This window comes from Monodon monoceros, unplaced genomic scaffold, assembly GCF_005190385.1.
Source record: "Monodon monoceros isolate NGI ecotype Baffin Bay Population unplaced genomic scaffold, NGI_Narwhal_1 Super_Scaffold_2, whole genome shotgun sequence".
Lineage (NCBI taxonomy): Eukaryota > Metazoa > Chordata > Mammalia > Artiodactyla > Monodontidae > Monodon > Monodon monoceros.
Window position 1 is genome coordinate 14,622,114 of NW_021703776.1, and position 20,650 is coordinate 14,642,763.

The window sequence follows — 20,650 nt, forward strand, 5'->3', positions numbered from 1 at the left end:
GAGGGACTAGGCCTGGTCCCGTTCTACCCCAGGAGGCCAGACTGGTGCGCCCAGCATTAGAGAGACAAATGGGAAATTCTTCCCTTTGTAATCCTCTTGACATAAACTTTGAGGGCAACTCCAGCTTTGTTGAATATATAAAATTTTAGACTGGAAGGAATAGTTGTAGCTTCGACATAAAGATGTTTGTCCTTTTTTTTTTCTTTTTTCTTTTTTTCTTTTTGGCCATGCAGTACAGCATGCAGGAATCCTAGTTCCCTGGCCAGGGATCAAACCTGTGACCCCTGCAGTGGAAGCACGGAGTCTTAACCAGATGGACCACCAGGGAAGTCCCTAAAGATGTTTGTCTTTAGATTTGTGATATTTGGACATTACACTCCATTACCTACTAACACATTGTAAACAATTCGTTTCCTGGTCTGGAACTACCTTTCCCTCTTCAGCTTCATCCCCGAGGACTTGGCCGTCTTCTCGTGGTCATCCCATGGTTCTTTAGATTCCGTCTCAGAATTAGATTCACTTTCATCCCAGGAAGGCCATTTTTCCTTTCCTTGCGATACAACTAGAATATAGCTTAGGCCACTTGTCATAAAAGAAACAAAATCTTCAAAGTCAGGCTACAAAATAAAATAAAATAAAATAATATTATTAGGCTCCCAAAATGGATAGAGTACAATGGTGGCCCCTACCCAAATCAAGGACATCTTCCCCTTCATGATCACTGGGCAAGAGAAAGTTACACACAATCCTCCTGTTAACAAACACATCTGTGAAGGACAGAAGTTCACAGCTGGCAGGGACTGATCTTAAAGATAGTCTAATAACTACTCTCAAACTGCCGGATGCTTCCAGATCATCTGGAGGGCTTGCTAAAACACAAATTTCTGGTGTCCAGCCCCAGACTCTATGATTCAGTAGGTTTAGGGTGCCCAGGAATTGGATTTTCTCAAAAGTTCCCAGGTGATGCTCATGTAGCTGGTCCAACCCTTTCCCGGGGCCAAGAGAGATTGTCTGAGAGGTGCGGCTAGTTTATAAAGTGCTGTTCAGTAGAACTTTCTGTGACGACCAGCATGTTCTGTGCTCTCCAGCATATGTAACCACAGGCAGCTGTTGAGCACTGAAATGTGGCTACCGCCACTGAGACTCCGAATTTTTAACTTTATTTAATTTTAATGAATTTAAGTTCAAATGGCCGCATGTATCTAATGGCTACCATGTTGAACAGTGCATTTCTAGAAGGTCTCCTGAAGCCCCCAAGCCATTGCACTTTCTAACACAAAGCACTGCCCCCAGGCAAAAGAGAATCTAAAAAATAGCTTGACAGAAAGGATGTACCTTTAGGTAAAGAAAGGATTAAAGCTTTCCTGTGAAGTTTACCACAGGCAGCCTTCAACCTGGGATAAGGACCTACAGGAAAGGCCTGGATATTCATTTCCTGAGGGCTGATGCAGGGAGTCTTAGAGGACATAGCATAAAGAGATCTTCGCTCCAACAAAAACACAATCAGAGCATCCACTTTTGCCTGGCTGCCTCTATTTCTATTGGAGATTTCTCCATAGTCCCCATCTTTGGATTAACCAGGATATGGACACCAACAGGGACACCTAGAGCTTACTTGGTTGGTCAGACTCATTCATTTTTCTATGATGAGGATCTTAAACTTATAGGAATCCACTGTATTTGACAACACAGTGGCTTTTTTAACTTTCTTACCTGGTCTGCTATTCGGCTGTAGAAGTACCTCACTTGTTCTCTAGTGAGCAGTTTCTTATCCTCTGCTTCTATGACAAATTCTGCATCGATAATCTTCAATTAGAGAGCATGGTCAGGTCCACATGTGTCGTGGGACCACACAGGTAAAGCAAGTCAAGGACATTTGTTTCCTAGGCTTAATAAACCCCCCAGATTTGAATGCATTTCATGGTTGTGCCTCAGCACAATCCATGGGACACGAGGTTGGAAGAGGCCCCAAAATATGTAAACAAAGAAGGTCCTTTTCATGCCCCCTAGTATTTAAGTTTTCACGGCTTGAACCAGAGATTCCACAATATTTCTATTATTTAAGTGAATTGTCTCAAGATGAAAAAAGAAAAAAAAAATCTAATTGAATTCCAAGAAAGATATCATAGTTTTCTGAATCATTCAAAAAGACATACATTTACAGGCACTTCTTAACCATCTATTTTCAAAATTGTTTTCAGTTTCTTCTTTTAAGGCTTTCCTTCTTTAAGTCTGTAACTTGTAATCTAGTATATCTTATTCTGATGGCAACAAAAATGTCCAAATTACAGGGAAGGATAGAATTTAAGATGCAGCCATGCTTTGTCTTAAAATTTTTAAATTTAATGACAAATTCAGTGTGCATGTCACCCAAGTATAGCAATGTATAAAATGGACCATCTGCTTTATAGTAGTTTAATTGTTGCTGCTTTGGCTGAAGAAAGAATGCATGATGGGAAGTTCATCAAGAGATACCCAGCCCATCCTGACATGGTTCCCCATGTGACCTCCTCTGTAGCACATGCAACATTCTTACAAATTTCAATACAATTTTGTTGTTTCAACACAACATCTTTGTTCAGGGGTCAGCAAACCACAGCCCACAGTCAAAACCTGGCCTGCCACCGTTTTTGGAAACAAAGTTTACTGGAACACAGCCATGCCCATTTGTTTATCTACTGTCTAATGCTGCTCTCTCGATAATGATGGCAGAGTTAAACTGCTGTGACAGAGATCACATGCCCCACAAACCTGAAAATAGTTACTGTCTGGCTCTTTATAGGAAAAGTCTGCTGACCTTTGGATTAGAATGCAATTTTGCTCTAAAAATTTTTTATTTGGGCTCTAAAAGCAAAACCTTAAATGCTTCCTTAGGTTATCATGTATCTAAAAAGGACCATACGTTTGTGACAACACACAGGGAATAAAGCAAGCTGATGTGAGCTTAAACAAGTCTGCACTGCTAACAACTAAACACAAAGAAATCTGTTACAATCCAATGCAAGAACTGTAATTTTTATCATTTATATTGGATGCTGGTAGAGCAGAGTTATTTAAATAAGGATGTTGAATAGGTCTAGCCTTTGTAAGACAAAATATTCAAAGAAGACAAAACATTCATTCAAATGAACCAGAAGTTCATTATATTCTGTTTTTCTCTAAATAATAAGCTTGTCTCCAAATTAAGGGATTGTTTTTTTGCAGTTAATTTAACAATTAATTTTACAATTAATTTAAACTATTCTTGGGGAAATATCACTTACTTTTTCTTTAATTTCTTGAACTTTTCTAGCAGTCACAGCATTGGGTTTGATAATGGCAATGCTGTATAGTTGGTCTAGGGAAAAAAATAGAAGAATTTCATTTTCTTGGCACAAACTCTAGAGAATGAAGGATTTGGCAATTAGAAATATAAACTACTAATGTCCAGTGAATTTTTGTCCATCAACAGCTTTGTTATTATGGCATTGCAACTACCAAAGAGTTTCTACTTAGAATCAAAGTAGAGTTCCTATATTTGCATGCAGGAGAAACATTCACAAGAGTTTGTAGTCAGTAGGCCGAAAAAGAAAGAGTAGGTGGGCACTATTTTATTTTATTTTATTTTGTTTTATTCTATTCTACTCTACTCTACTCTACTTTTTCTATTCTATTGCCGCATCACACAGCTTGTGGGATCTTAGTTCCCCAACCAGGGATTGAACCCGGGCCCTCAGCAGTGAGAGCACAGAGTCCTACTAACCACTGGACCGCCAGGGAATTCCCGGCACTAGTTATTTTAATACAATTCACGTGCATTAGAATTGCACCCATGATCCATCCAGCTCAGTATCACTAGTGACGACAGTTTCAGTGCAAGCAAACATTACAGACCGATGGCTGTACCATCTATGAATTTATCCACATTTATCTACACATTCGGACGATGAGCTTTCAGTGCAGAATAGCTCACTGAGCAAGCGGTTTGCCTCTGTTCCCTCCAGGGTATGAACACACACTAACACGCCCACTCCGACAATCCAATGAAGGCAGGAAGTTGTCCATCTCAGAGTAAACCAGGAGTGTGGGTCATCAAGGAAGAAATTATTTTTACAAGTTTCTGGAAGATGATGAAGGATGAAATAAGAGGAAACTGCTGTCCAGATTACTCACAGGGCACAGGAGCCCCTGATCGAGGGTAACCTCTGAAGGCAAGGCACAGAGACCAAAGGCAAGGCAAGGGGAGCAAAAGAGATTGCTTTTTTTTTTTTTGCGGTATGCGGGCCTCTCACTGTGTGACCTCTCCCGTTGCGGAGCACAGGCTCCGGACGCGCAGGCTAAGCGGCCATGGCTCACGGGCCCAGCCGCTCTGCGGCATGTGGGATCTTCCCGGACCGGGGCACGAACCCGTGTCCCCTGCATCGGCAGGCGGACTCTCAACCACTGCGCCACCAGGGAAGCCCGAGATTGCTTTTTAAGCTGAATCCAGTATCGCACAAACCATCATTGATGCTGCCAGTCCTTTAGCAATTAACACTGGTGTCACTACCGGCTTTGTGCTGCAAGTGATGCTGTAATGAGCATCCATGTACACAATTTCCCTCACTATTACTTTAAAGTGGATTTACTTACCAACACTTTCATAGCTTGCTTCCCCAGCATCCTCTGAATCTGAGTCTACAAACACAATTTCATGATACTATGGAAAAGGAATGGAAATAAAACAGTTACATTTTAATACGATAGTGAAAGAGTTTTTAGAAATTTTGTTTTTAATCAATATTTATAATCCAAGGGATAGAAAGTAAAGTGGAAATGTGCCTGCATTTATCTAACACTACTTTTCCCCAACCTTCCCACTAAAATAAAATTAGGAATAAACAGAGTGGGCAGACAATGAGAAATAACGCATATATATGCTGTATGGAAAATGCTTAAAAACAAAATGTTTAAAACTTAAGAGCACAAGGAATAAAATAAGAAAGAAGCAGAGATTAACAAGTAAGAAAGCAATAAACATAATTATTATGGTAAAGATTGAAAGGGCATTTGTACGCTTCAAGATCCATTCCTGACCATTGCTCTTAGTAAATTAGGAACAGAGGGCTTCCCTGGTGGTGCAGTGGTTGGGAGGAACAGAAAGATACTTCCTTAACTTATGAAAAAAAAAAAAAAAAGCCTTTCTCAAAACAATAGCCAATTTCCCACTATAGAGTAAAACACTAGGAGGGATGGGGGATTCTTAATTTCTGGAGAAGTCCTGAAAGTGCTTCTGTGATTCTGTAAACAACCTGAAAGGTTTATATATTTACATATATACATTTCAGGGGCAAGAGATTTGCAGAATTTCAGATTCTCAATGGAATATAGACCCAAAAATGTTTGGAAATAACTACACTGAAAGCGTTCACTCCTATTATAGTCAGGAATAATATAATTATGCCAGCTATAACTTCAAAGTGACCTGCCTTGTATTTATTGGACCTGCCCTGACAAACAGGGCAGCAACTAACCACATAATGCTGTATTTGAGCACCTGAAATGAGGTTAGTCCAAATTAAGATGCGCTGTAAATTAAAAATACACAGCACATTCCAAAAATTTAGTTTGAAAAAGTAAATCTGGAATACCTTATATTTTACATTGAGTACATATATTTTTAATCATTTTATTGACGTATAGTTGATATACAATGTTGTGTTTAATTTCTACTGTACATCAAAGTGACTCAGTTATACATATATATATATATAACATTATTTTTTCATATTCTTTTCCATTATGGTTTATCATAGGATATTGAATATAGATCTCTGTGCTATTCAGTGGGACCTTGTTGTGTATCCATTCTATATATAATAGTTTGTATCTGCTAATCCGAAGCTCCCAATCCGTCCCTCCCCACAACCCCTTGGCAACCACAAGTCTGTTCTCTGTGAGTCTGTTTTTGTTTCGTAGATATGTTCATTTGTGTCATATTTTAGGTTATGCATATAAGTGATACCATATGCTATTTGTCTTTCTCTTTCTGACTTACTTCACTTAGTATGAAAATCTCTAGTTGCTGCAAATGGCATTCATTCATTCTTTTTAATGGCTGAGTAGTATTCCACTGTATATATGTACCACATCTTCTTTATTCATTCATCTGTCGATGGACATTTAGGTTGTTTCCATGTCTTGGCTATTGTAAATAGTGCTGCAGTGAACATAGGGGTGCATGTATCTTTTTGAATTATAGTTTTGTCTGGGTATATGCCCAGGAGTGGGAGTGCTGGATCATATGGTAGCTCCATATGTTTTCCCCAGTAAGTTTCCAGTAAGGAACCTCCATACTGTTTTCCCCAGTGGCTGCACCAATTTACATTCCTACCAACAGTGTAGGAGGGTTCCCTTTTCTCCACACCCTCAACAGCATTTATTATTTGTAGATTTTTTTAATGATCACCATTCTGTCCAGCGTGAGGTGGTATCTTATTGTAGTTTTGATTTGCATTTCTCTAGTAATCTAAAAGCTGAGCATCTTTTCAGGTGCCTGTTAGCCCTCTATGTGTCTTATTTGGAGAAATGCCTATTTAGGTCTTCTGCCCATTTTTTGACTGGGTTGTTTGTTTTTTGTTATTAAACTGTAGGAGCTGTTTGTATATTTTGGAAATTAAGCCCTTGCTGGTCACATCATTTGCAAATATTTTCTCCCAGTCCATAGGTTGTCTTTTCGTTTTGTTTATGGTTTCCTTTGCTGTGCAAAAGCTTATAAGTTATATTGAGCACATCTTTAAATGGCAATCTTTTTAATATACTGGATGTAAGAAAAGATGTTTTAAAAATTAATTTCACCTGTTTTTTTTTTATTATTTTTCAATTGACTAGTAGAATATTATAAATTACGTATGTGGCTCACATCGTGGCTTGTATTTTATTACTACTACTGCGCTAGACAAGGCAATTGATAAGAAAACTAAATAGTAGAAGTGTCCAACAAAATGGAGTAATATAAAATAAACATAAGATATTAATAAATTTCTTACATACCCACTATTATTCATTAAAACAGGATGTCATTCTGCAAGAACAACAATAAAGCCACAGTACAGAGCGCACATAGAGAAAGCTGGGTACAGTATAGCAATTAGAAGAATGTGTTTAAAAGTCGCTCTGCCTGACTTCAAATTCTGCTTTTACCTCCTACTAGTTGCCTGTTTCTAAGGAAAGGACATAATGTTTTTAAGCCTGTCTTATCGTTCATAAATACTTCATAAGCTTTCTCCAGGTTCATATTCGAGATGAAAACATAGAAGGCTCCTGAACTCACTTCCTCCCTCAGACATACCAAACCTACAGCTGCTTGTGGAACAGTTCCCAACTGAGTGACTCCTACATATCAGACAAATGAGAAAAGAACACATACCGAATGGGGTAGGAGAGGCTGAGTCACAGTCTCGCCATAAACTCCATCCCCGGCACAGCAACATACAATTGAGAGGGAGCTCACAACTCCCAGCATCTCCCTGAGGACTGAAGGGCTTGAACCCAACATCTAGTGACCTAAGACTTCCAACTGAGAGATGGGGCCCCCAAATGCCTGGCTGTAAAAGCCCTGGGGCTTGCATCCAGACTGTATAGTAAACTGAGCTCTTAACAGGCTTGGCTTGTGCTGGACTCCCTGTGGCTATCCCCCCAGGGCTCAATGCAGGGGCCTATTTGCAAATCTGATAAGCTATAGCCTGAGGGTCAGGCTTCTAATTTAACACAGGTCTAGGGGCTGACAGCAATCCTTTCCAGAGACCAGGGAAGCCAGCAGGGGCCATCTTCATGCTCTCCCTCTGCCCCGCTCCAGGTCACTAGTGTCTTTGTGAAGATAGCCTGTGTGCACATCTGGTACCCTGGCTTTTATGGCTGTTACTCCAAGGACACAGCACTTGATAGCCCGGCTCTGGCCCCCAGCAGGGCTGGTGTCCCTGGGTTCAGTAGAACCAGCAGTGGATAAACCATCCAGACAGAAAATCAGTAAAGAAACATTGGACATGTTAGACTAGATGGATTGAACAGATGTATCCCGAACATTCTATCCAAAAGCAGCAGAATGCACATTCTTCTCAAGCACACATGGGACGTTCTCCAGGACAGATCATATGTTAGGCCACAAAACATTTAAGTAGATTGAAATCATATCAAGCATCTTTTCTAACCACAGTGGTCTGGAACTAGAAATCAATTAAAAGAAGACAACTGGAAAATTCACAATGTGGAGATTAAATAACATGCTACTGAGCAACCAGTGGGTCAAATTAGAAATCAAAAGAGACATAAAAAATGCTAGAGATGAATGAAAATGGAATTACAGCATACCTAAACTTATGGGATGTAACAAAACTGTTCTAAGAGTGAAGTTCATAGCCTATATTAAGAAAAGAGAAGGATCTCAAATAAGCAACCTAACTTTACACTTTAAGACACTAGAAAAAACAAACAAAAGAAAATGAAGCCAAAGTCAGCAGATGAAGGAAATAAAGATCAGAACAGAAATAAATAAAAGAGAGACTAAAAAGACAATAGAAAAAAAATCAATGAAACTAAGAGCTGGTTTTTGAAAAAATAAAACAGAACTTTAGCTAGACTGTGAGGAAAAAAAAAGAGAAGACTCCAATAAATAAAATTGGAAATGAAAGAGGAGACATTATAACTGAGAAGACTCCAATAAATAAAATTGGAAATGAAAGAGGAGACATTATAACTGATACCACAGAAACACAAAGGATCTTAAGAGACTATTATGACCAGCTATGAAATCGCTCTCTCAAAAAGTTATCTGCCCTCCCATGATCATTGCACCATTATTTACAGTAGCCAAGATATGGAAACAATCTAAGTGTCCGTTCATGGATGAATGGATAAATATATGATATATATATATATATATATATACATGATGAAATACTATTCCTCCATAAAAAAGGAGGAAATCTTGCCATTTGTGACAACATGGATGGAGCTTGAGGGCATTAATGTGAAATAAGTCAGAGAAAGATAAATACTGCATAATCTCTCTTATATGTGGAATCTGGAAAAAATAACTCATAGGCACAGAGAACAGAATGGTAGCTGCCAGAGATGGAGGGTGATGAGTAGGGGAATTGGGTGAAGGAGGTCAAAAGATACAACTTCCAGTTATAAGATAAATAAGTTCTGGGGGTGTAACATACAGCATGGTGACTATAGGTAATAACGTGTATTGTATATTTTGGAAAAAAATTAACTATGTGACATGAAATGTTAACTAAGTGTAGTAATCATTTCCCAGTATGCACATATATCAAATCATTATGTTGTATACCTTAAACTAATAAAATGTTAGTTGTCAATGATATAGATAAAAGTGGGATGTAAAAGATTAAATGAGGATATCTTTCTGAAAATCTTAGCAAACAGTAAGTCCACAATAATTCCTAATTACTATAATTTTCAAAAAGAAGTAGGGGGAGTGGGAAGAGGGAGGGAGGAAGGGAGACGGAGAGAAAGGAAGGGTGAAGATTCCCTGAAAAACAAGAAAACCTGAAAATGTCCTTGGGTGAGAAAAATCACTATTGTAAATGTAAATTCCCCATATTTGTCATTTGTCAGTTTTCCATCAAAATGTTCATTTTTTTTTTCCTTAATACTTTTAAAGTACTTTGTACACACTATGGATATTAGCACGTTGATACACAGTGCAAGCTTTTCTCCAAGTTTGCTGCTTTCCTTTTAGATTTTATTCAAACTTTTAAATAATCAAATCTATCAATTTTTTCTTTTTTGATATCTCTGCTTTATACTATACTTACGAGGCCTTTCTCAACCTATGACAAGATAAATGTTTTCCAATATTTTCTTCTAATATTTCATGCTTTGTTTCAACATATTCAGCTCTTTAATTCATGTGAAATTTGTTTATGTATATGAGGAAATAATACAAATCTCTTATACAAATAGTTAACCCAATATTACTAAGTTTGTTTTGTGAGTTTTTTATCCTTTCCTGATGTAAACTGACGCTTTTTTATAGTAAATACTTAACAAAAGCTTGAGCCTATACCTTCTCATTATTTCTATTTTTCAGTATTTCTCAGCTAGTCTCTATTTTTTGTTTCTTTTGTTTCTTGTTTTTGTTGTTTTGTGTGCATGTGTGTGTGTTTAAATAACACCAACCACTCCTATTTATCTGCCTATATTTCTGATCACTTTCCTATACGGCTTACTTTCTTATGCTATTATGTTCATATCTCTACATGCTTTATGGTTCATTTTTGAATTTTAAAATATTTTATTATTACACAGGTAATACATTTCACACCCATAGGATCTTATTCTAAGCATCCTGTTAAATAATACTCTGTTTTTCATTTGTCAGTCTATCTTGGCCCTCTTTCCATATCAATAAACAGAGCTAGAAGATACTAAATAATATTCCACTGTGTGAATTTGTATAATTTATGACATAAGTTACAGACATTTATGTCATCTATTCACTTGCTAGGCATTTAGGTTAATTCCAAATTTTTAATAACACAGACAACACTGAAATAAACGTCGTTTTCTATATTTGTTTCATTATCTTCTTAAGGAAAATTATTGGAGTGTAATTGCTCGGTCAAAGGATATACGTGTTTTTTAAGGCCTTTGATTCATATTGCCAAAATACTTCCCAAGAAAGGTTGCACCATTTAGACACCTAGATAGCTATAAAACTAGGGAAAATGCTTTAGGAAAACAAAACAAAAAAAGACATAATGGATCTTTTTTTAAAACTAATTTTTAAAAATAAAATTATCAGGAATCCAAAGTATTACCTGAGGGCGAACCATTTCACCTGCTGCAATTTTCCTCTCCTCGTTGATCAAGGTAATAATTTTTTGACTCACAAGTGGTGCATTTGCACCCTTGATTTTTGCAACAATTTTGCCATTCTATAAGGGGAAGCAAAAGCAGGAAGGAAACTCATTTTCAGGATGGGTCAAAAATTAACACTTCAGCTGGACTAACTCACCCCACCCTGACCCACCAACCCCTTTTTAGCTACTGTAATTAGTCATTTTAAAATAAGTATTCGTGATATAAAAGTATTTCCATTTGGTAAATCCAGCTCTTTGAGTTCTACCTCTAATTTATCTGTCCTCCTACAACCAAAGACAGGCCATTGCTGCATTAAATTTTAATGGTTCTGTACAGGCCTCCCAACACTACTCCCCCTAATTATTTTTGATACTCTTTCCCTTTGTCTGTCTTTCAACACATATTTACTAAACACCAGTTTACTAGCATTGTATCAGGCATGATGGTATGGAATAATAGTCCTGGTACCTAATGTAATTAAATTACCGAAAAAAAAAAACCAACCCCACAAACACATTTGAGATAACAACCATGACGGGTACCACCAAGAGAGGTACAGAGAGCTGGGAGCATCTATAAGAATTTGTTCTGATCAAGAACATTAGCAAAGGTACTTTGTCAATATCAGGAAATTAAAATGTGAAGGATAGGTTAAGAAATAAAAAGGAGAAGAAAGGGCATTCTAGGCAAAAGGAATAGAGCCACAAGCGTCCTACGGCTGGAAGGGAATATGGCAAATAAGGCCAGTGGAGAAAGTGAGGGGATGCCTGGTATAAGACGAAGCCCAACAGCTCGGGGGAGCCATACCGTTCAGAGCCTTCTGGGTCATGGGAGGATGCTGCCTTTATCCTAAGTGCGGTGGGCAGCCTTTTGAATGTTTAAACATAGGCAGGGACCACAATTAGAACTGCTAAAGATCCGTGTAAAGATCATCTTACCTACCATATAGAGAAAGGGTTAGAGGTGCAGTAGAAGAAGCTGTTTGTATACAAATCGGAAGCTATTCTAGAAGTAAAGATGGGAGAGACGGTTGCTCAGTCTACGGCGGTGCTGTTGGCGATGGAAAGAAGGGAAAAAAGCAGACGAGTGTGAGAAAGACTTGGGTAGTGAAATTAACAGGACCAAGGTCTGGTGTGCATGGGATGTGATGTAAGGAGAAGTCACTACGATGACTTTTCTGTTTCTGACTTGAGAAACTGAGTAAGTTGGGATGTTATTCACCAAATGAGGCAACTCTAGAAAATAACGTTTCCAACGGGGATGGGGAAGCCCAGGAGTCTGCTGTTGGACCAGCTCATTGTGAGATGCCCTTGAGACACCAGAGGAGAGATCAAGGGCCCAGTTGGATACACCAGTCTGGTGCTCAAAGTATAGGATTCAGCTGAAGACATGAACTTGAGTTATTGATATATGAGGTGATGATTGAAACTATGTGTCGAAGAAGTTTTCTCAGGAGAGTATATAGCATGATAAAGTCGATGTGTAACGGCTGCATGAAGAAAGGTGAACCTGCAAAGGGGAGGGGGAGTAGCATCTAGGAAGCAAAAGGAAAACCAAGTCACAAAAGCCAAAAGAAGAAAATGTTCCAAACAGGAGGGCATGGTCACCACGTTTACTGCATTTGAGAGGTACAAAACGATGAGCACCTAAAAGCATTCATTATATTTAGCAACAGGCTGGTCACTGGATACATTAGCAACAGCCAATTTGGTGGAATAATCAGAAAGAAGTTAGATTGAATGGGTTGAAGAATTAATGCGGTGAGAAGAAATGGAGTGGAAATAAGTATAGAAACTCTTCTGAGCAGTTTAGCTGTGAGGTAAAGCATAGAGGCGAATGGTAGCTGGAGAGGGACGTGGCATCAAAAAGAGGTATTATTTCTTTTCATTGGAAAGATTTAATCATATTCAAAGGCCAGTAAGAAGGCTCCAGTTGAGAAAGGTTTGAATGAAACCTGACACTCTATTTACTATTTCCCACTAAAAGGAACCGCCAAGAGCTTTCTAATATCCATTGAAAAAGCCCTTCCTGCTGAGACGCTGGAATGAATTTGCTGTCAGCTAAGAATGCTGCCCACTGCAAACGTGGTTTTGTGGTCACAGATTGAGATTCTTTTTTTTTTTAATTTTTAATTTTTATACAATGTTTCAAGGTTACTTTCCATTTGCAGTTATTACAAAATATTGCCTAAATTTCCCATGGAGATTCTTAAATTAGAACATTGAACAGGGAGCAACGGATGATAACAAAGTCTGAGGCGTGACTGGAGGAGGTGCGTTGGAAATTTCATTGACAGGAGGTGAAGAATCGAGAGGCCAGGATGTTGAAGCCCCACAGTGATAGCAGCACGTGGGTTTGAAAGGAGGATTTTGGGCCACATGCCAAAGTCTTCAGGGTGGGCGTGGGTCTGCTGCTCAGATCTGACTCGCTCAGCAGGTGATGGCCGCCCCAGAGCTGCAGACGCTACATGGTGGCCACCTGCTCAGCCTCTCCTCCTCAGTCCCAGGCTCCCAACTGCTGCTGCTACTAAAGCCTTCCCATTGTCCAATTAGCCCGCCGAGCCCACTTCTGCCTCGTGCAGTTACCTAAACGACATCTAGGCCAGGGCTCAGCAAACTATGACCCAGTACAGAGAGAGTATTTCTGCAAAGCTGAAACACTTACTCTCTGGCCCGTTACAAATAAGCTGGCTGACCCCTCACATAAATCATCAAATCCTTCCTAGCCAATTCCTAGCCAACTGACAGCAAGATCTACAGTATAATTTTTAAAATTCAATTAACCCAGTCATTCACCTCCCAGAAATAGCTGTAAGATTATTGTTTAACAAAAGCAAAAATTATATCTGACAAGTGTTTTTTTAATAATTATTTATAATATCAAAAAATGCCTTTTCAACAGCAAGAGAACAGTCCAAACCCTCTCTGGGAGGTGTTTCCTTACTATCCCAATTCTTTAGCTATGTAGCAGCTATGCTCTGTATCACACAAGTTAGCACTTACCCAGATATTCTTCTTTTAGAAAACAGCACTTACAAGGTTTTTCTGATTATTAAAGTTGTGTTTATCTTGGAATATTTGGAAAATATTGAAAAGTATAAGAAGAAAATTTAAATTATGCATCCTTTCCCCATACATAGAAAACTACTATTAACTTTTGGTGAATACACTGCCTGCCTTCTTTCTATGCATTTGTAAATACAGAGATGAAAGCAATATACATTACAAGATAGTGATCATACAAATATTTCCTCGTATTGGTATACGTGAATATTTATAACCAATTCTCTTCCACTGGGTACCCAAGACATTTCCAGTTTTTCACTCCTGTAAGTAATAATTCATCATACAAGTCTCTGATACTTCCCTAGGAAAGGTAAATACCATTTTATTTTTCTTTTCCCTGATCAACTAAATGTGTGGTAGTCTAATCTTCTCAATCCGTTATGAGCTCCTACAGGTCAAGTTATAAATATTTTAATTGACAAGCATATTTAAGGCAAAAAAGAGTCTACAGTTACTGTCATCAGAAAACAGTTCCAGTAGTTGTACAATGTTCCTTGCTCTTTAGCTGCAAATTGGAATCTGATAATACACTTGAGATGATAAATATACTTACAACACTGAAGAGAAAAACAGGTTCACATTTATCTCTAAATGGCTGCAAAGTCACAATGCTGTCAGCTTCCGCCTGAAAAAGATTATTTCATATAATAATAAAGGACGCTACACTCAAGTCATTTGATGTACTATATTCAAAAAATGCAGAGATACTTTTTTCTATGTTTACTACAACATTTTATGAGTATGTTATAGCTGTTTCTAGAATCAAATTGCACATTCTGGCAGTTCAGACCCAGCATCATTTGGCTTCAACCTTACTTCTCACTGTTCATCTTTACCCAACCTGCAGCTAAACTCAGCTCCTGTGGTCTGCGTTACACCACCTGCACTTTCCCCCTTGTTACCTGCTCCTGCCCTTCCTTTTCCAACCCAGCTCGAATGTTCTCCACGAACTCTGCCTTGACCCTCCTGCCGCAAATCATCTCCCCTCCACATAGCACTTCACTACCCTTCTCTCCGGGCACCTATAGTTCCTTTCAATATTGTACTACCGTTATAGGGACCTAGCTCATCTCTGTTTGGAGAGCTGCATGCACAGAGAGATGATGTTTTATACTCACCCTCGCATGTCACCCCCCCCACCTTATCAGTCAGAGGGCCATGCATAAAAAGGAGCTTCCTAAATGTTTCTTGAATAAACTGGTGGTCAGATTTCAAAGTCTTTGATTTTAAAGTTTTCTCACAAATTTCAAGTTGTCCTAAATTGATTGCCAACAACTATATATTAAGTAATAGTATGTTCCTGCATATTAACATAACATCCCTTGGGCCAGCTGTCAGGATACGTTGTGTTGTAGGGTTTTCTACGTAAGAGTTGTTTTTTGGAACCTAAGGCAATTGTTTTCAAACTGGGATTTCTAGAGGTGCCTCAACCGTGGCCAAGGATGGTGAGGGTGGAGCGGAGCCAAGGTCCCTCAGCCCTGTGTCAGCCAGCCAGAGGGGCTGTGTTGTAATCTTTTTTTGGCATATTGAATTCTACATCATTCTCTCTCTTTCTCTTTCTTTTCTTTCTCTCTCTCTTTTTTAAAAAAGTAGGTTCTATTGTTGAAAGGAACTAATCTATAATATTAAAAGACAGTAGCCAAAGATTACATTTAAAAGTAGTCTAGCCATCATCATTGCAATTTTTATATTATAATAAAGTGTTAACAATTAAAGCATTTGGTAATATTCCTTAAAAACTATAATATAAAACATTTACTGAATTTTTATATGTATAGGCATAATGTTAGGAGAAGTCTTCAAGTCTTTTAAAAGGGGAACATAATAGAAAAAATGTGGTACTGACCATTCAGCTTAGGGTGATTTCAATAGGTAATGAACCTCATAGGTTTTAATTTTGGACTTAACGTTTACAAGTTCAGAAAGGATCCCTTTCCCTGATAAACTGCAGGAAGAAAAGTATCCAGCAGAGGGCGCCCCTCCATTGCGCCCAGCAGAGGTTTGGAGACTTCAAATTTTTTTTTCATTGTTGATGAGCTGATCATAGCAGAAAAATAGTATCGATCTATGTGAATGTACTACAGTTGGATATGCTCACACAGAAGAGGAACCATTCAGAGAGAATGCTCAAAATTCTTTGTTGTTAATTTCAACAGATGATAGCATTATGAATAGGACATATTTTGGAAAGAGTTTACTAGCACTTCCCAGTGGTATAGACATAGTGATGAAATGAACTGGTCTGGACATGTTTCTGTCCAATAGAACTAGAATGTGAGTCACATATATACTTTTAAATTCTCTAGTAGCCCCATTTAAGAAACTAAAAAACAGGTGAAAATAATCTAATAATATACTTTACTTAATCCAGTATATCCCCAAATGATCATTTTAACATATAATCGATGTAAAAAATTAATGGGATATTTCACATTCTTTTTTCATATGAAGGCCTCAAAACCTAGTGTGTATTTTACACTTAAGAGTACATCTCAATTTGTGGGCCAAATTTTAATCATAAATAATTGATCTCTAATTAGATTTCATAAAGTTTACAGTCAAAGAGGTAGATTCACATATCCAGGTTGTCCCAAATAATTTTAAAAGTTTTACAATAACCGAATGGAGTATCTGTTTTTTTTTTATATAAATTTAATACAATTCACTAGCCACAGTTCGCATGCTCAAAAGCCATTTATGCCTAGTGGTTATATTACACAACAAAGCTCTAAGCAGTTGATAATTTGACATGGATAAACTGAATAATCAATACATTGGGGTCTCATGAGACCCTAATGAGTTTGGCTGTAATATTTTAATCCGTTGTCACATGTGGGAGGCAAATAAGGGAGGGTAAAATCGCTACCATTTTACAATTAACTGGGTAAATGACCAGAGTCCTACCCAGTGCTTTCCAGTAAAAGGCATTTACAGCTCTTATTCTAAACACACACCATATGGTCAAGTGAAAAGAAGTATGGCAATAGACAGATAACCATTTTTATGTTTTTCTAACGTTCACAACCATGGTAAATAACCTCAGTATTATAGGAATGGGATAAAAATTACATTCATTCTCAGATCCAGTAGAATTAAATATAGAGTAAAACTGCTAACTAAACACTGTCCATTTTGAAGGGTTGACAGATTGTTTGAATTAAGACGATCCTTAAAGAGACTAAAAAGTAACAAGAAAATAATAGTTTAATGGAAATGAAAGCCTTACTACAGCAAAATGCAGAATTTCATCTTCGTTCAGCTCATTTTTCAATTTTCTGAATAAGGTTTGCATTGCTTTGCAAGGTCCACACCAGGCTTGGTAAACATCGATCACTAGAAGATAATAATATTTGTGAAAGAACAGAGTCAAAGAGTCTAGAGTAGCAGCTTATCCCAATCTTTGGGGCAGGGGCAGGGTAAAAACAGAGCAGCTTTTTATTCTGGTAAGTGGGGAGTAGTGCTCCATGTTGGGGTGCCTGGAGGTGCCCTGGATCCAACTCTGGATGGCGAACACCTGCAGAGCCCCAGTACCTGTTAGGCCTTTGTTCTGCAACATCTCCTCCCACAGGCTTTGATTATTGATGGCCTCCTGCAAAAAGGAAGGTGCTGTCAAAGGTCTTCAAGGGACAACGCACCAAGTAAAGACTTGTTGATGTGTCATGCCCACCTGTAACTGGATTTCTCGCTGTTTGCTTGCCATGTATCCACTATCACATGAAAGGGGGAAGAAAAATAGAAAACACGTAAAAGGAAATTTAAATAATGTTCTTTATTTCTTTATTCATTCAAGCAGCATCTTACGCACTGCAGAAGTTTTCCTTCAGCAATACTGGATTATGCACTTTCCCCTCTTCTGGAGAGAGAGAAGCCAGGGTCTCTGAAGAACTCTTCAGGCTGGGCACTGTGCTAAATGCTTGCAGCAGCCGTAGTATCTTTCTCTCCCAATAATTCTGAAGCAAAATAAGACATAAAAGAAGCAGACTCACAAATATCGAGAACAAACTAGTGGTTACCAGAATAGGAGGTACAAACTATTGGGTGTATGACAGGCTCCAGGATGTATTGTATAATATGGGGAATATAGCCAATATTTTTTAATAACTGTAAATAGAAAGTAACCTTTTAAAATTGCATAAAAAAATAAACATTTTTTTTAAAAAGGTGTTCCGTAAGATGAGCAACCAGTTGTGTGTTTTGCAAAACTATGGCCAGCTCGGTAATGCACCCACTGTCCTTCACTCTAGATTTCCTGGGACTGAACCGGCAATAAAGCATTAGTTTCTAAAAAAAAAAGAACTGTTAGGAGTCACAGTTTCTTAGAGTTTTGTTTGCCTGCAGTACAATGGAGTGTTCTCTCTGTGTGCACACGTTAGTTGTCTATGAACACGCTCATGGATCTTTCTTGGGTCCATGCCACGGAGATTTAGTTTTTAGAACGAGGCCACTAGTGGCTCTGGGCCAAGACATGAACTTTCCGCAGTTGTTAAATCAGTGAGGCCCAAACGCCCTATTCACGGGTGTCAGGGTCATTTAGCGGCGGATCTGACTGCGTGTGTGACAGCGGACACTAGTGTGAAACAAAGGAATGACCACAAGCAGACTCCATCCAGCAACGGATGTGGGCTCCTCCTGTGGTTGCTAGATTGGGGTGTTTCAAGAACACGAACTAAAGGGGGATGTAAATCACCTCCCTTACCGAGGCCTGAGTTTCAGCAGGGTGAGTTCAGCCAAGTCCAAGTCCCTGGGGCGCCCCGCAGGACCGGGGTGGGGGGTGGGAGAGGAGAGGGGGCGCCGGGCTCCCAGGCCGCCTCTGCCCCGGCTGGTCCCGCTGAAGGACCAGGCAGAGGATGGATACCAGGATGGGCCGGGAAGCGGAGGACGTCAACGTTTCCTTCCACCCATCCGGCTGCCCGCGAGCCCTGTCCCCCCCACCCGAGGACCGCGACTCCAGCGCGCAGACCTGGGCAGCGGTTACAGAGCAGTTGGCACCGAAGTTCGTCCCCTCCCTGCTGCCTCCTCCCGTCTGGGCGCCCCCAGCCTCTCCCCTCCGCCTCCAACGTGCGCTCGCTCGCGCAGATTCCGCCGTGTCTCTGCCACGGCTGCTCACCACGTACAGGAATGAACCTGTGTGCCTCGGATTGGAGCGGAGGGCTCTCCAAGGTCCGGGCCAACCGGTCTCTCCAAATTCTCCTGTGCCTACCTCTGCTCTTCTTTTGAAAAAAATCATTTAGAAATCAAGTTAGACTTACAAGAAAATTGCAAAAGTAGTACCCTGAGCTACCATACGCTCTCCCCTTAGCTTGGCATCTTTCATAATTATGGTATAATTATTGAAACCAGGAAGCTAACGTTGATAAAGTGTTAACTACACTGTAGACCTCGTACAGATCTTTTCCGTTTTCCTAGGAATGAGCGTTTCCTGGTCCGGGATTCCAGCCTGAGTCCCACATGACATTTAGTTGTCCTCTCCTTGCACTTCTCCAACCTGGGACAGTTCTTCTGGCCCATCTTTCTTCGTCTTGTAAAACCTTGGTGTGTGTGCGCGTCTGTGTGTGTGTTTTCCTTCATTATGTCATTTGCAGAATTTATATCAGGAAATTTTTAAAGTAACTTTAAAAAAGCATACTCTCCTTTTCATGCCGTGTGAATTCTATCATTTACGCTTACCTTAACGTTTTTCAGCTTACTTTGTTTTCTCTTACTCTTAGGATACAGGTCTACCCAATGCATTGGGTCAGCTGACTGTTCTTCATGGTGATTTTTTTGTTTTTGTTTTTTTGGTGTTTGTGACTTTTCCTGTGAGTTAATTTTTAGCAAGGATTGCTTTTTTAAAAATTTTATTCAAGTAGATTTACAATGTTTTGTTCATTTCTGCTGTATAGCAAAGTGATTCAGTTATCATATATATATGTATTCTTTTTCATATTCTTTTCTGTTTTTAATTTATTTTATTTATTTATTTTTGGCAGTGTTGGGTCTTCTCTGCTCCGCGCAGGCTTTCTCTAGTGGCGAGCAGGGGCTACTCTTCGTTGCGGTGCGCAGGCTTCTCATTGCAGTGGCTTCTCTTGTTGCAGAGCACGGGCTCTAGGGTGCGGGCTACAGTAGTTGCGGCACGCAGGCTCGGTAGTTGTGGCTCGCGGGCTCTAGAGCTCAGGCTCAGTAGTCGTGGCGCACGGGCTTAGTTGCTCCGCGGCATGTGGGATCTTCCCGGACCAGGGCTCGAACCCATGTCCCTGCATCGGCAGGCAGATTCTTAACCATTGTGCCACCAGAGAAGTCCCTCATATTCTTTTCCATTATGGTTTATCACAGGATGTTGAATATAGTTCCCTGTGCTATACAGCAGGAGCTTGTTGTTTATCCAGTCTATATAGAGTAGTTTGCATCCAGCAGGGATTGCTTTTAGTATGAGCCCCTGTGACAGGACTGTGGAAGCATAGCTACACAATGATGTCCCATGTGCCTTTCCCTGGCCCATCAATATTTAGACCACCAGACAATATGAATGTTAATTTCTCAGCTTAGATTTCCTGTTTCCCTTAGCTGAAAATCCAAATCCATATTTATGACTAGCACAATTGTGGGACTTGGATTTCTCATCAGTGACTTTTTATCCAAGTAGAATTCCTATGGATGGCAAGCACCTCACTCCTGCCACTAAACCAGTTGGAGGGCAAATGTTTATAGTTCCATTTCAGAAATGGGACAGCCCGTCTTTATTTCCAGTGGTATACAAG

At 39.4% G+C, this 20,650-nt stretch overlaps 2 protein-coding genes across 3 annotated transcripts in view; one reads left to right on the forward strand and one right to left on the reverse strand.

Annotated features, from left to right (window-relative positions):
- NME8 (NME/NM23 family member 8) overlaps positions 1 to 18,658 on the reverse strand; it is a 37,658-nt gene extending 19,000 nt beyond the window's left edge. The window contains exons 1-9 of the mRNA XM_029234146.1: positions 17,581 to 18,658; positions 17,445 to 17,502; positions 17,140 to 17,246; positions 14,467 to 14,538; positions 10,806 to 10,922; positions 4,612 to 4,678; positions 3,264 to 3,337; positions 1,714 to 1,806; positions 430 to 617 (exon numbers count right to left, since the gene is read on the reverse strand). Of these exons, the coding sequence (XP_029089979.1) occupies positions 430 to 617; positions 1,714 to 1,806; positions 3,264 to 3,337; positions 4,612 to 4,678; positions 10,806 to 10,922; positions 14,467 to 14,538; positions 17,140 to 17,246; positions 17,445 to 17,502; positions 17,581 to 17,613 (809 nt within the window). The 5' untranslated portion in view covers positions 17,614 to 18,658. The remainder of the gene's footprint in view (positions 1 to 429; positions 618 to 1,713; positions 1,807 to 3,263; positions 3,338 to 4,611; positions 4,679 to 10,805; positions 10,923 to 14,466; positions 14,539 to 17,139; positions 17,247 to 17,444; positions 17,503 to 17,580) is intronic.
- Positions 1 to 20,650, forward strand: part of PNPLA8 (patatin like phospholipase domain containing 8) — a 134,960-nt gene that overhangs the window by 25,240 nt on the left and 89,070 nt on the right. The window lies entirely within an intron of this gene.